The following is a 15471-nucleotide window of genomic DNA, read 5'->3' on the forward strand; positions in this document are numbered from 1 at the left end:
ATCAAATTTTTAATAAATGGATTAACGCCCCCGAGAGAAATTTCAGCTGAGTGTACTGAGCACTTGTACCATAACATTTTCAATGGTATTTTGTGCCACTGTTGCTCCTGTCATTGATACAATTGAGAAGTGAACGATCTGAATTTTTATGGTAATTCGAGACGGACTGACTTTCTCACCTTAACTCCAACAGAAACCTGCCTGACAAAATGACCCTGGGGAGAACTGAGGTGAAGTCCCCATTTTCATTTGTTTTAGCGATTTAGGCTGACGCAGCTGGCGAGGTTCAGTGTCTTGCTTTGTCAAAGCACTTCCCGGGGCTACCGAGCCTCCGGTGAATACAATCGAAATATGTCAAGACAATGATTGATTTGTTGCAGTGACCTGGGTCAAACCTCACGCACGGTGCTAAATGCCAGCCGCCAAGCAAATGGTTCTGTTTCAAGGCTGCCTCACTTTCTCTGTCTAACACTAGAACATCTGAGTGTTAAGACGCCGTGTTGATATTTGCCTTGCCGATGCTAACATTTCCTCGGCTAAGTGTCTAAATAGCAAGATCCAGCAATTTGGGTTGCATTAGTATTCCTGTCCTATCAATGTGTTGTGTCGCTATCCACGTCAGCTTGCCTGATCCCTGCATTTCCAGCAAGGTTAGAGCCGCAAAAATTAAAAAAAAGCCATTCGGAAGACTATTAGAGCAAACGACCACCGCCACCCTCTACCCACCGGGACCAATTTTTATTTCTATGAAAATAAAAGCTATTAGTGTGGCCTCCCTCGCCCGGTGAAGCATTACCGAGCTCGTTCCGGTGTAGGATTTCTGGAGCTGTCAGTCTCTTAATGGAAATCCCTAAATCTTCGAGATGTGAATATCTTCCGAATGAAATCACCACCACCCTGAGCGACACGGAGCATGGTAACACTGGGATATTTCCGCTATTTCTTAAATAGTGGTGACTTTGGAACATGTTGAGGGGAAGCAGGCAGTGCCCGCTCTGCAGACTCAAGGTTATGTAGGGAGGGAGGGAGAAATTTTTAAAAAAACGTCTCTTTCCTTGCATTTTGAGCTCGCAATTCGCTTCCCCGAACTCCGCAGTTGATCGCAACGCGCCTCAGCCACAGCGAGGAGCAGCTCTGCTTGGATGTGTCTGCATGAGTTCTGCACTGAATGGGCGCAAACCCCGCCGCAAGTCGCCTGCCTGCCTCCTCCAGCTGGGCAAGGCGCAGGAGAGAGAAGCGGAGAGGAGGGGCAGCTCCGAGAGCGCCGCTAAACCCTTCCGAGCACTCGAGCAGTGTAAGATGGTAGGTGCAAACTGGAAAGAAAGAATCGCTCTTATTTTTTTTAAATCCACCCTGGCTCTCCGCCCCCCCCCCCCCACCCCACCGGTCCTTCTCCTCCTCCCAACTGCTTCCCATTCGGATCACGTGTAAATGCACAACCGTATTTGTTAATGTGGAGTATTGGCCTGGGTGATGACTGAAATTTACCATGATCCTGACGCCTCTATTTATGGCACGGCTTATCTGTTCTGTTGCATGTGAGTTGCTTGCACATTGAAGTGCTTTATTGAATACTAAGCGGCGTGCCCGTGTCAAGAGGACACAAGTCACTCCGCCTAACTAGAGCCGGTCCGCGATTTTTTCCCCCCCACTTCAAGTGTCAAACAAAAGTGTTCAGATCCGAGTGGAAGATAGCAGCACATCATTCCTGGAAAGTGCGAGCATGTTGTCCTTTCCCAAGATTGTGCCGATTTACTGATCCTGACGGCAGAATCTCGAGTCAGACTCACTTGCAGTGGTTACACTGATCTGAGGCTCGGATGGAAGGTGCTCAGGTATAACTACAGTGAGAGTTACATTTAAAAACACTCTGCGCCATGACCTGAGAATGCTCGTGGTGCCATGATCAAACCCCTCCGTGTTATTTGTTAAATACTGTGTGCATGTTTGGACCACAGCCGCTAAGAATGGCTGCCCCGCCATTGACCTTCAGTTTTCTTTCATCCTCCCGATTAAATGGCAGCAGGTCCTAACCGCTCTCTCATGTTTCCCAACCACACCCCATCTCCCATTTTTCATTCCGCTTTCTTTCGATGGGGCCGATGACCGCCAGAATTTCTGTATTTTTTTTCCTCCCCAGCTGGTGCAAGACTTCAACACACAGGTGGCCCTTTACCGCGAACTGGTCATTTCCATTGGCGATGCCTCGGTGGATTCGCCCTCGTTGCGAGCTGAAATGCAGAGAACTCGGACCAAAGGCTGCGAGATGGCACAGAGCGCACACCAGAAACTCTCCGCGATCTCGGGGTGAGTAAGCATTCCCACTGATCCTATGCTGGACTTTCAAATGGATCTAAACTTCCATCCACACCATCCCAAACTCGCAACGAACTTGTCCACCTTGAAGGATTTTTTTTTGGGAGGTCTGATGTCTTTTAATCCAGGCGTGGGTCGAGATCTTAAAGATGTTTTTAATGTTTGTTTATTACAGAGCCGTATTTTACAATTATTTGTTCAGTAGTTTTTATGTACTGCACCCGATTTTTACAGTTTAAGTCCAAGATTGTTGCGCCCAGCCTTTAAGTTGCAGCAGTGATTTCTTGTCAGTTTCTGCCCTTTAGAGGCGCTCACAGCTCCCAGACTGATCGCAAGTTTGTGACATGCATAATCACAGCACTCACATGGCAATTCCATACTCGCAGTTCATGTGCGCATTTGGTTGGGTTTGGAAAGGAAATGGCGGTAAATTCACATTTCTTTTCCTCCCCTTTTGCCACCCTTGTGTGAGTTAAACTGTGCCGGTTTTCCTGCGCACGGCCTGACTCCTGATTTAGGAACAGTTCAACCGATTTCCGTTTCGATTCGAGAATTTTTACTTGGGAAAATGAAATATTTCCGTTCACAAAAAGCGAACTTAAGAAGTGATGGGTTATGCTTTTGCATCACGGTGGATTCTATTCCATCAGCCTGTGTTGATCTCAGGTAGAAATAGAAATGTCACAGTTGATCTTGTGGCCCATGAATATTGAGGGAAGAAGCTATTAGTGTGCCCACACCTGATGGTTAGAGTGGTTCTTCTGAAAAAGGTTCCCATGTGAATATTTGAGTTTGACAGGATCCAGCTCAGTTATGTCGCCACAGCTCCCCCCCCGCCACCCTATAGTAGAATATCCTGCCAATGTTTGCTTTGCAAACTCTCACTTATTAAATGACCATTTCATTTAGACAGAGCTCATGTACATACCTGGAGCTCATGTACCTAACAAAGAAAGGGAGAAGAGAGGAGCGAGTTGGCTGAATTAAAAACAAATTGAGAGAAAAGGGTCATTTTAATTTGTTTCCAAAACTGACCATTGCAACAGACCCTTTGTAGTTAAAAGGGAGTTGAGGAGGAACTTCTTCACTCAAAGGGTAGTGAATCTCTGGAATTCTCTGCCCGTTGAAGTGGTGGAGGCTACCTCACTAAATATATTTAAGACACGGGTAGAAAGGTTTTTGGTAGGCAAGGGAATTAAGAGTTATGGGGAGAAAGCGGGAAAGTGGAACTGAGCCACTACAGATCAGCCATGATCTTATTGAATGGCGGGGCAGGCTTGAAGGGCTAGATGGCCTACTCCTACTCCTATATCTTATGTTCTTATTAAAGTTTAGATGGTGGGGAGGGAACTTGAGCTTTGCCAGTAGCAAAAGGCACAATTTGCTGTTTATAGCCCACAAGTTTTCTGTGGAAAAGATAGTTGTGTGAAGTTTAGGATGGGTTGCCAATTCATGATTGCTTGTTTTGCAGGATTGTCAAATACAAATTTCATCCCAAATTTTTCCAGCTTACAACTGAATTGAGTGAAATATTTTTCTCAAAAATAAATACGTCAAAAATATAAGTGGCTTTCCCAGCCTCTTAACATGTAGTGTTGTATATTTGGAAATGAACAATTTACTAAAAGAGTAATGCAATAATCTTAGACATGTAATGGAGCATTTGAAGCAGGGGAGAGATGTCACTGAGTAAAGAAAGTTTCATATTGAATTTCAGAGGGGGTGCTGTAGGATGTGGCAAAAAAATCTAAGCCCCATCTTACAGCCAAAATTGGAAGAATGAAAGATCTGAGCTCCAATCCGGGCAGGAACAGGTTGGAGTGAGGCCAAAACAGCTATGAGTATCTGAAAGCCATAATTTTGCTGGAGTACAGTTTGGAAGTGAACATACCCAGCTATTCATTACTTTTGACATTGGTGTGGCGTAGACTTTGTCCTATACCAGTGTTAGTCAGCAGTTTTTGATTCATACTGTAGTTACCCAAAAGAAAGTAGTGATTCAGTCATCATCAGTGTTGTTCAGCAGCTGCAGAGTAATTTCAGTCATTTACATTTAAAACAACAGCTACTTCCACTTACGGCATCATTCAATAGCAAAATGCTTTGAATTAACATATCTCAACTGGATAAACAGTAGCAATATAAGAACATAGATATTAGTTGAGAACATATTATGCTTCAGTGTGATTAATTTCCCCTCCCTGCATTGAATCTTCCAACACTCATTGCCTAAGAAAGCAGAAAGAGTAATAATTTGGCATGGTAAATGATGCTATTACTCAGGGAGCCTCAGATGAAATGTTAAGCCAAGGTTCTATTTACCTGTTCCCTATGGTTCAGATAGCCACTAAAAATCTCAAGTCACTTTTTGACAAAGAACAAGGTGTTCTTCCAGTGCCTCAGCCAGCATTGCTGCCACAACTACGAAATAACAGATTGTTATTCAACTCACTGCTATTTGTGAGTTCTTATTAGTATGAGATGACATGCTGAATTTATCTGTACAACAACTTTGGGAAACAGTCCACCATTTCAGTAGGACAAGTGCTTTATAAATGTCCGTGTTTATTTTGATCATATCCTGATATGAGTTTGCACCTGTTAATGAAGAAAGAAGATCAAATAAGAAAATGTTAAGAATGAACAAAAACATCATGAACGGTTGGAGGTTGGTTGGCAGAATTCCATTTACACTAAAATGCTCTGGCGTGAGCGGGCAACGTAATTATAACTTACACCTCTCAGAAACACATCAAGAATTTTATTATTAGGGTGCAAAATAGCAGTGGAATTAGATTGATATGAAAAGGTACAGAGTGTCATCAATTTTCTGTTGCAACAGAAACAAGAGTACAGACAGGTTTCAAAGCTTATGTAAAGTCTGTGTAAATACAGAATACTTGTCTCTATCAGTTTACAGTTAAAGTCAATAAAATTTTTCTAGGCATTTTAGCATTTACCACGGAATGAGCCTTAATTCTATTGGGTCATGCATAAAATGCAAAAAAGAGGCAGGAGGAGGGTGAGTCCAGTCATGGGAAATGCTTTGGTCATTTAAATACTATATTGAGGCTGTGTGCCTTCATTTTATATTATATTTTTAGCCACAGGCAACCGGGTTTAAAGTTTATTGATTTGTGTCACAAGTAGGCTTACATTAGCACTGCAATGAAATTACTGTGATAACCCCCCCAGATAATCCCACACGCCTGCGCCTGTTCGGGTACACTGAGGGAGAATCTAACCAGCATGGCTTTTGGATTGTGAGAGAAAACCAGAGTATCTGGAGGAAACCTAAACAGACACAAGGAGAAAGTATGATCTCCACACAGACTGTAACCCAACCCAGGAATCAAACCCAGGTCTCTAGCATGTGAGGCAGCAGTACTAACCACTCTGCCACCCCATTATCAGGCCTCAGGGAAACCTGACAGCTTAAAAGAGGCAAGAAGGCTGGTTCCCTGTGGTGAGTGCCTTTATAACACAGCTTGTGGGTCAGGAAGTGCAGGAGTGTTCCTTTCAGGCCCAACATGCTATCCAGTAAACCACCTCCTCCTGCTGTGATTCATCTGTTTTCTCTTTCAAACATTGTCAGACTTCATGACCATCAGTGAGTGTCCACCCCTGCCCCTCACTCACCACCAGCTTCCTGACTGTCATCACACCTCCTGAACCAACATGGAACTCTTCCCCCTGTGATCTTCTTTCTAAATAGAGTATTTTAATTTAATTCTTAGTTATACAATTATCAGACTTTAAATTAACCCAATAAATGGTTTGATCAGAACAAAACACATGCATAAGGCAAAATTGGATTCTTGAGTCACAAGTTAAGAGAGAAAGTTTATTTTAAAAGGAAAATATATGCTTTACAACACAAAACAGACTTTACAGCTTCAAACGAGTGTTCAGAACCCTAAAGCGTAATGTTGACCTCCAGTTCCTTTGTTGACAACAATTCTGCTTCAGGAGCATCTATTACATAGCTGGCAAAGTGTCATTCAAAGCCTTTCCCTTTACACACAAAATTATCAATACCTCATCTCAGACCATGTATATCTAATTTCATAATTAGTTCATTTAATTGTTGGCTTATTTTAATTGAATTTGACTGCCTACATACATTGTTCTTTCAAAGGGACAGTGTTTCTTTTGCAGTTATCTGACTTTGTCTATTGTTCATTTTGATCAATGCTTATGCTGAGCTCAGCATAAAACAAAAATCTGCTAAATCTAAAGCAGTAATATTACCATATCTTTTTCATACTGTTTATACTTATGAGCTTTTAAATCCAGCTTTAACATAATTACTTGATTAATTACTATTTCTTCAATTGCATCTTAATTTAGGCACACTATTTGGTCAATCATCTGTTTCTGGCTGGTCCCTATTTGTGTAATCATCCTTAATACATGTGGCTAATTGTCAGAGTTCAAAATGACTGCTTTATTGGTGTTAGCACAAAATGCCATTTTGACCTTGTTTATTATTATAAAGACCATAACATGAAACTGATCTAAAAATGGTCAGGTTATGCTAACATCTACTACCTAGACCTACTTACACACTACAGCAATTGGGACCCTTTATGCAATGATCTGATCCTTCTTACAATCCAGCCACTGCATGATCTGACCAATCCCCAGCAATCTGGACCACCCTGTGGTCCAGACTGCTGCCCATGATCTTTCTCATTCTTCAAATATACAACCTGCTTTTGTTTTGGCCCCATAAAGCAGGATTTCTATCTAACTAAATTCCAAGCTGTCAGTGAACAGACAGTCCATTGAAAAATATTAAAGGAGTTCAGCAGTTAAATTCTGCAGGCCATTCAGGAACCCATGCTTCCTGGTTTCCTGACCTTATAACCGTAGCTCTTCACTCCCATGTTAAATTTATCTCCAGACTAAAGTCCAGACTTTCATTGTAACATAGAATGTTACAGTCTTGTCTTGATATGCTAGATATGTATTTTTTCACATTAAAGATTCGTTACCAAAATTCCAAAAAAACTTGCAGATTTATTAGAAGCAGAATTTATAGTCCAGCAGTTGTTAAATGATTTTGTTATTCAAAAAGCATAATATCAAGAATGTAAGTCGCATACTAGTTTTGTGGTCGCTATCTTGTTATAAAAAAATGTGATTACCAGTAGTGTTTAACTCATTGACTTGTCCATAGATGACGTAAGAATCTTGCATGATTGTGCAGTTTATCTTTTTTAAAACTAGGCTTTGCAGCAAAATGTCTGATATTTTCATTTAGGCTGATATACAAATTCAAATGTAAGTTTTAGATCAAATGGTCTCCAACATTTAAGAGAATTAAAATGAAGTAACTTAGAATGCAAACTAATGTGTGGATTCCTTCACAGAATCCGATTCTATCCATGTTATTTTGTACATTTTAACTTTTTTTGTGCAATGAAGATGATTATTAGAAATCATATATTTAATTATTTTGTTCAATCTGTTTGTTCTGTACCATGTGAATATTCATACATTTATATTATGAATATTCATACATTTATATAGTCTACAACAAATGAATGTTGCGCAGATTTGAAAAAAAAGTAATCATGTATATTGCCACAATTAGCATAATTAAATGTTAAGAGTTACATCCAACTTCTGTCAGTTTCTGGTTAAAATCCTGATTTTGTATTACACACATGGGACCAAAGTATTCAAGGATTAAACTTTTTAAAACTATGTGTATGTATTGTGAGCATCGAACTTGTAGTACTTCTTGAGGAACCTAAGTAAAAGCTTTATCGTCATAACATCATGCTTTAACACCACCTCAGACAAATACCCGCACTCTACTAGTGTGAACTGTTCCTGCACCAAATATCCTTTGGTTTCTTTGAGTGAAAACAGTTTTTGATGAATTCTCAGAAGTTCTGTAGTCTGAAACTATGCGGGTGATTCTCCCAAAAAAATTCTAAATGTCAAATTCATGTAAAAACTGGAGTAAATCACGCTGGTTTTTTCAGGCGGGAGCTTCAAAATGAATCTCCTCCCTGTGTACAAGTGTGACTCAATCTAAAAATCAGTGAGCGGGCCCTATTCCCTTTGGAAAGGCTGGCAACATATGCCTGGTCGGCAGTGCCAAGATGTCCCCTGAGCAATGGCACTTTGCCCCTTGGGCAGTGCCAGGAGGCCCATGCTGGCACTGCCAAGGCAGCAATGCCCTGGGGGCACCCCCAGCATCCGACTTTCTGGCAGCCTGACTCCAGTGGGGTCAGGCTGCCAGCTCCTCACAAGTGGGGAGCTATACTAAACCCCGCTGGAGTGAACCACTCCTGGTGGGAGGGAGAAGCTAATGGGCCCAGAGACTTCAGTTCCGGGCTTGCTAATAATATTCAAATTCACTAAATTCCCCATTTAAATAATTTATTCAGCTCCATGCCACCGGAGACTTGTGGAAGCCCTGGCGCCTATCTGCGAAATAGCCTCCACTAGAGTCTCTGGTCTGCTGCACTGCTTTTGTAGCACAGCAGGATGGGAAAATCGCCCTCTATGTATTTTAGAGGCTCATGCATTACAGCCAGCCAAGAGAAGAAATTTTCAATTCGGCAGGTTTCAATTTATACTTAGGTCCTGGAGCTGAAAGGGCAGAATGTTTAACAATATATTAATCCACTGTGCAATCTGGCCCCATTTGTGGATTGATTTCCTTTTCTGGAGTTTTTTTTACAGATTTGGAATATTTCTGCAAAAATTATAACTGCTTTAATATTTTCAGTGAAATATTAACCAATTTTTATTACCTTCACATAAAAAGTGAAGACATTAATATTGTCTAAATTATAGTTTTTTTTTGAGGTACAATATTCAGAAAATAGTTCAGTTCCTACATTAGCTTTAATATATTAAAAGTACAGAATAATTATAGTTTTTTAAAAAATTCCAAACACTGCACTGGTAAAATATGTTTATTTATCCTGAGGTTCATCTTAGGATTTAACAATGCTATTATCTGGTTCAATTATGATGCACCACAGCCAGTCAATTTCAACAGTTAAATGTCCTGTTAATATTATCTAAGCTCATGTTTGGAGAATGCCCATTTGAACAAAGTACCAGAAAGTTTTTGACATTGTAGAATTGAACCCAACACCTCCAAGAAAAAGGAAAAGATTAACAGTTAAAAAGCAAGAAAAGCATTATGATTTCAAGCATCCATAGTATTTTGCTTATTATCATAATTCCAATCTTGTGTTCCTCAATTCTCTCTTACACACATCAGTGCACACACATATGGATCATTGATTTTCTTCTATAATATACTTGTCCACTAAAGAAGGAGAAAAATATTTACTGGTAGGAGCAGTTTAGCACATTACTGACTGTGGTCCATTCATTTTTTAAGCTAGAAATGAATTTTAATTAATATTTTGGGATATTTTATAGTTATTATTAATTGAAAATGCTACATTAAGCTCATATCATAACAGATGTTGTTGTCATAATTTAAGCCCACGTGAGTAAAGAGACAATGGAAACATGGATACAAAATTAGCAAAGGGACAGAAAGCAGCAAGTAGTGATGAATGGTTATTTTTCAAACTGTAAGAACGATACAATGATGACCCCAAGGGTAAGTGTTTGAAATGCTATTTCTTTTGGTGTATTTTAAGACCTGGCCTTGGGTACATAATTTTAAAGTCTGCAGATGACACAAAAGTTGGATATACAATGATCAGGGTAACAACAGACTTCAGGAGGACCTAGACAGGCTTAAATTGGCAGACATATGGAAGATCAAATTTGGTGCAAAATGATGCGAATTGACTTATTTTGGTAAGAAGAGACAGGAGAGACAGCATAAACTAAATGGTACAGTTATAAAGGGATGCAGGAACCTGGGTTTATAACTATGCAATGTTTTCTAATGGGATGTGAGTATTGCCGGGAAGGCCAGCATTTATTGCTCTTCCCTAATTGCCATTGAAGAGGTGGTAATAAGTTGCCTTCTTCAACAGCTGTAGTCCATCTGGTACAGGTAATATTTATGGTGAAGTGTTTGTATTGTTGGGAAGCGAGTTCAAGAATTTTGACCCCAGCAATAATGCAGGAACTGTGATGTAGTTTCAAGTCAGGATGATGTGTGGCTTTGGCGGGAGAGACCGGGAGGTGACTTTGAACTCAGCAGCGCAAATTCGAGAAAGAAAAATCAGGTACAAATGGGAAAATAAGAATACTGGCATGAACTGGTCTTGCATACATTAAAATGGAACACTAGTAAAAACTGATCCTAACTGTTTTTTCTTATTGAGAATGTTGTTTAGGAAAGGCGTAAGAAATCCTTGGCTTTATAAATAGATGCATAAATACAAATCAAGGAAGTTATGCTAAACCTTTATAAAACAGTAGTGAGCTCCAGCTGATGTATCGTGACCAATGCTAAGCATCACATTTTAGGAGATGTCAAGAGATGGTGCCGAGGAGACTTATTAGAGTAGATGGATTGGATTACCAGGATGAAAGATTTCAGTTACATGGAGATACTGGAGTAACCTGGTTTGTTCTGCTTAAAGCAGAGGAAAGTTAAGGGAAAATTTGATGGAAGTGTTCAAAATCTTGGAGGGCTTTTACAAAAGGAGAAATTGTTTCCAATAACAGAGTAATCAGTAATGAGAGGACACAGTTTTAAGGTAATTGGCAGAAGGACCAGAGGCAACTTGACATTTTTATTTACACAGCAAGTTGTTTTAATTTGGAATGAATTGTCGAGGGTAGTGGAAACAAATTCAATGATAACTTTCCACAGGGAATGGGAAGAGGCGTGAAATGGGAAAAATTTACAGGGGTATGGGGAAATAATAGGTGTGGGATTGATTGGATAGCATTTTTCAAGAAGCAGTGCTGGTCCATTTAGGCTTCAAGACTGCCTCCTCTGCTATATTATTTTATGATTTTAAATCAATGTCTGTTATTATGATACAGACATTTAGTATTTTTTGCTCATGTTCTTTGATTCAAAATTCACTGTTCCATCTATTTTTCCTTCAGGACTGTAGTTCAGTGGACTTAAATAAGTACTATTTTTTTTAAGTAAAGGATGCACAATCTGGGAATTATGACCTGGAATTTGTGGCAATAATGATAGTGAAAATGTCAACATTCACTGTCATTATTTCTCTGAAACTGACAGCAATTTCTGAAATCCACATGTTTGCAGTTAAGCACAGAAATCCAGAAGTTGCTGTCAATGATTCTGCACTTCTCCACAGGGTAAGTCACTGAAGTCCCTACAGACTGCAATCAATTCAAAATAATTACACACCAGCTCTGCTGAAGGGTCAATCAGATTCGCAATATTAGCTCTATTCTTTCTCCACAGATGCTGTCAGTACCTGCTGAGATTTTCCAGCATTTTCTGTTTTTGTTTCAGATTCCAGCATCTGCAGTAATTTGCCTTGAATTTAAAATTCACTGCCTGCGGAGAAGTTGCCCAATTACACACCATCTCGCTGTAAAAACCCTTGAAAAAGGTGCATCTTGTTGAAAGAGGTGCAATTGAGTTTTCAACAGCATACAATGTTCTTGATTATTGCTCAAAAAACCTCTCTGGCCTTGGGAAAGCTAAGATATTTATCTCATGTTAAATCTGTTCATTACAATAAAATATTCCATATTTTAAAACTTAAAGAATTTTTTAAATGATATTTTGGCTTCTACCTTAATATGACAGGTATGTCCCAATTATTTATTTCATTTTGATATAAAATTTGATTATAAGTGAATGATAATCAATTATTTTAATTTATTGATTTGTTCTCTGTAAGTTTTCTTCGATGTGGTTGATTGCTAGCCCTGCTTGATAACAGTACTGGACACCTGGAAATCCTTTTGATTTGGTGCCAGATACAAGCCAACATCGGGAAAAGAGAAATCCATGCCACAGATCACATTAGATTTGTTGTGGGCAGCTTTTTTTCAGGTCAACGCAGTCCATTTCTTCTTTGCTGACTGTGAAATCCAGGCCTGTGCATATTGATGTACAACATTTATTAGTCAGGATGACCTGATAATGATAAAGACTTATATTTTTATCTGTTATGGTAACATCATAATGTTTTGTACAGCAAAAGACCACTCACTGTTCCACATCACTGTGGTTCAGGAGCTAATAGTCCTGAACTCCTTTTTCTAACAGAAATTCATTGAATAATTTTTAAGAACCTGGCATTACCTCAGCTGGTAATCTGTTTCACCCTGTTACTACAAAGATGATATTTAAATATCTTATTTTTTTTTGCCAGCCTTAATTTTAATCTTTCTTCTATGGTTTTGAAACCCATGTCCAAAAACACCCTGCACTTGATTCTAAATTCTTTGTATTTGTGGAAATCGTAAAGGTCTCAAAATCTAGAACAACAAAGACAAGAACAAAGGACAACCCAGCACGGGAAACAGGCCCTTCGGCCCAACGAGCCCGCGCCGCCATTTCAACAAAGCATTTTCCTACACCTACCCTGCCCTGTGTGTATGTGAATGGTACCCCTAATGTAGCCAGATTCAGGGGAGAATAGTGTAGGGTCAATTTGGTACACCAATCAGCCTAAGAGCACATCTTTGGGGTGTGGGAGGAAACTGGAGCACCTGGAGGAAACCCACGCAACCACAGGGAGAATGCGCAAACTCCCACAGACACAGGCCCAAATCCATGTATCTGCACAGCTAGCAGTGATAGTCACTGAGCTGTTGTGGTGCCCGTCTGCTGGTCCAGGATTAAGCACACACAATGACACGAAGTACTAGGCCACTCTCGAAACCTCCAAGAGCAGCCCACGCACGACCCACCGTGTGCATGCCCCTTGTTTGACAACAAGGTGGACCGACACCTGTGGATTAAAAGAGACAAAACATTAACATGTTACATTACATTTCCAGTGTCGTCCCGAGGCTCTGACCCTTTTTAATACCGTCTTCTATAACCCTCCATCCCTGTTTCACTCATGTGTCTATCTAAGTAAACCTTAAACAAGTCCAGCGTGCCTGCCTCCACCACCTTACTTGGTAGCGCGTTCCATACCCCCACGACCCTCTGCGTGAAAAACCTTCCTCTAGTATCCAAATTATATTTCTCCCCCCTCACCCTTAGATTGTGACCTCTCGTAATAGTTGTCCCCAATCTAGGGAAAAGCCTGCCACTGTTGACTCTATCTATTCCCTTCATTATTTTATACACCTCTAGCTGCCTAACTTCAGGCAGCAGGAATCCGTTATGTTGGCTTCCTTTCACCTCTATTCAATAATTCTACACACTTTGTGCAAATAATTAATCTAGTACTCCTGAAGAGCATCCCCCCCTCGACCTTGTGCAACTTCAACATATTCATCCCTGTGATTACACAACTTTTGTTTAATGATCAATCTACAAAAAATCTCAGACCTCATTCTCGCTCCACACATCACTGAAGGAATTGCAGCTGGATGAAATTATCTAACCACAAAAGCATTTTTTGCGTCAGCTTTTTAAACCTTTCCATTTTGATACTAGGACTGTTCAGTCTTCTCTGGTCGTCCTTGATCAACTGAGGCAGTTCTTCCCCTTTTCAGATGATTCAGTGTCACTCTGTTCCCTTCTTTTGCTGATGGATTTGAAGAGCATCATTTTATGGTTCCACTTATATTTCCACTAGGATTCCCATTTTACAGCTCTGAGCAGTTTCTTGATGTACACTTGTGCTTGGTTCCATAAATCACCAAACATGTAATCCTAAAATCCATGTAATTTTTAATCTACATGTAGAAATGAGATTATTTCTCAGAATAGTGATTTGATTCTATGTCAAAGGATATATAAAGTATAAGACATTGTATAGTACTATCTTAAATCTCTCCCAAAATTGCTGTACTCAAGGTGTTATTACTGGTGTAACAGCTCCATCTATGGGGAGGTTCTCAGCTTTGATAGCACAAGTGAAAAATGTGCTGCTGAAATTCCTAAAGCAACAAGATATTAGTCTTCATAACAACTGAATGCCTGCAAGTGCTTTAAGAGCAAGTTTATTTAATTTACAAGCACTTTATGTTGTAAAGTTTCCATACCATTTTTCCCCTTTATTTTGAGCAGGGATGGGAAGGAAGCTGGAATGGTCTTAACTGTTGACTAGTGGAATTTCCTGTCGTTTTCTGAAAATTACTTTGCTGCAAATTAAAGGTGTTCTAAATAAACTTGCATGTTGCTATTTAAAAGAAAATTGTACATTGCATTATTTATGGGATTAGAGGCAAGCGTGAGAAGCAGTTGAAATTATATTATAGGACTCTTTATATGCACCCATGATACTCGCAGGCCTTTATATTTAGTACGCAAAGATCATAAAATCGGAGGAGAAATGAGGTTAAAAGATGTGATTTAAGGCAAAATAGCTTTAATCAAGTGAATCCTATTTTCAGCATGAATTTGAATTCTGCTGGGAGAAGTTTAAAGTGGCAAAAACATCTCAACATAAATAAGTGTGAGGTAACACATTGTGATAAGAAAAATAAGGAGTTAATGTTAGTTGGCAAATATACGTGTAATTGGAGTGGGGGAGCAAAGGAATCTGGGAGTAACACTATACCAATCATTAAAAGCAGTGATAAAAGTTAATAAGGTTTTTAAAAGGTAAAACAACTGCTAGAGATTATTTCTAAAGAGAAAGAATTGAAAAGTAGACCATTTCTGCTAAACTTGTATCAAATCTTGATTAGACCACACTTTTAAATATTGTGTATAGTTCTGATCCCTATATTGTAGAAAGGATATAGAGGATCTGAAGAGGGTGCAAACATTTATGAAAGAAAGTAGCTATACTGCAAGGTTCTAATTGATAGAAAAGGATGCAAAGGATGGGTACCTTTTGTCTTGAACTGAGAAGGCTAATGGGTTAGCATTACAAGACGTTTCAGATGAAATAGGAGCAGAAGTAGACCTTCTGGGGTCTCGAGCCTACCATTCAATAATGCTGTGCCATTCAATAAAATCATGGCTGATACCTTTGTGTTTCTAATTCCACATTCCTCTCTGCCCATGATAACCAAGGAAATCTATCTACTTCTGCCTTAAAAATATTCAATGACCTCGCTTCCTCCACTTAAGAGGCAAAGAGTTACAAAGTTGCATAACCCTCTGAGAAAAAAACCTTCTCCTCACCT

At 39.6% G+C, this 15471-nt stretch overlaps 1 protein-coding gene across 2 annotated transcripts in view; it reads left to right on the forward strand.

The window, feature by feature from the left end:
• The first annotated feature begins 1101 nt into the window (after positions 1-1101).
• Positions 1102-15471, forward strand: part of rgs7bpa (regulator of G protein signaling 7 binding protein a) — a 77620-nt gene continuing 63250 nt past the window's right edge. For both annotated transcript variants that reach the window (XM_080186506.1, XM_080186514.1), the window contains exons 1-2: positions 1102-1302; positions 2141-2307. In XM_080186506.1, coding sequence (XP_080042632.1) covers positions 1153-1302; positions 2141-2307 — 317 coding nt within the window. In that variant the 5' untranslated portion in view covers positions 1102-1152. The remainder of the gene's footprint in view (positions 1303-2140; positions 2308-15471) is intronic.

This window comes from Carcharhinus amblyrhynchos, chromosome 1 (genome assembly GCF_965287045.1).
Source record: "Carcharhinus amblyrhynchos chromosome 1, sCarAmb.v2.hapA, whole genome shotgun sequence".
In the NCBI taxonomy this organism is placed as follows: Eukaryota; Metazoa; Chordata; class Chondrichthyes; order Carcharhiniformes; family Carcharhinidae; genus Carcharhinus; species Carcharhinus amblyrhynchos.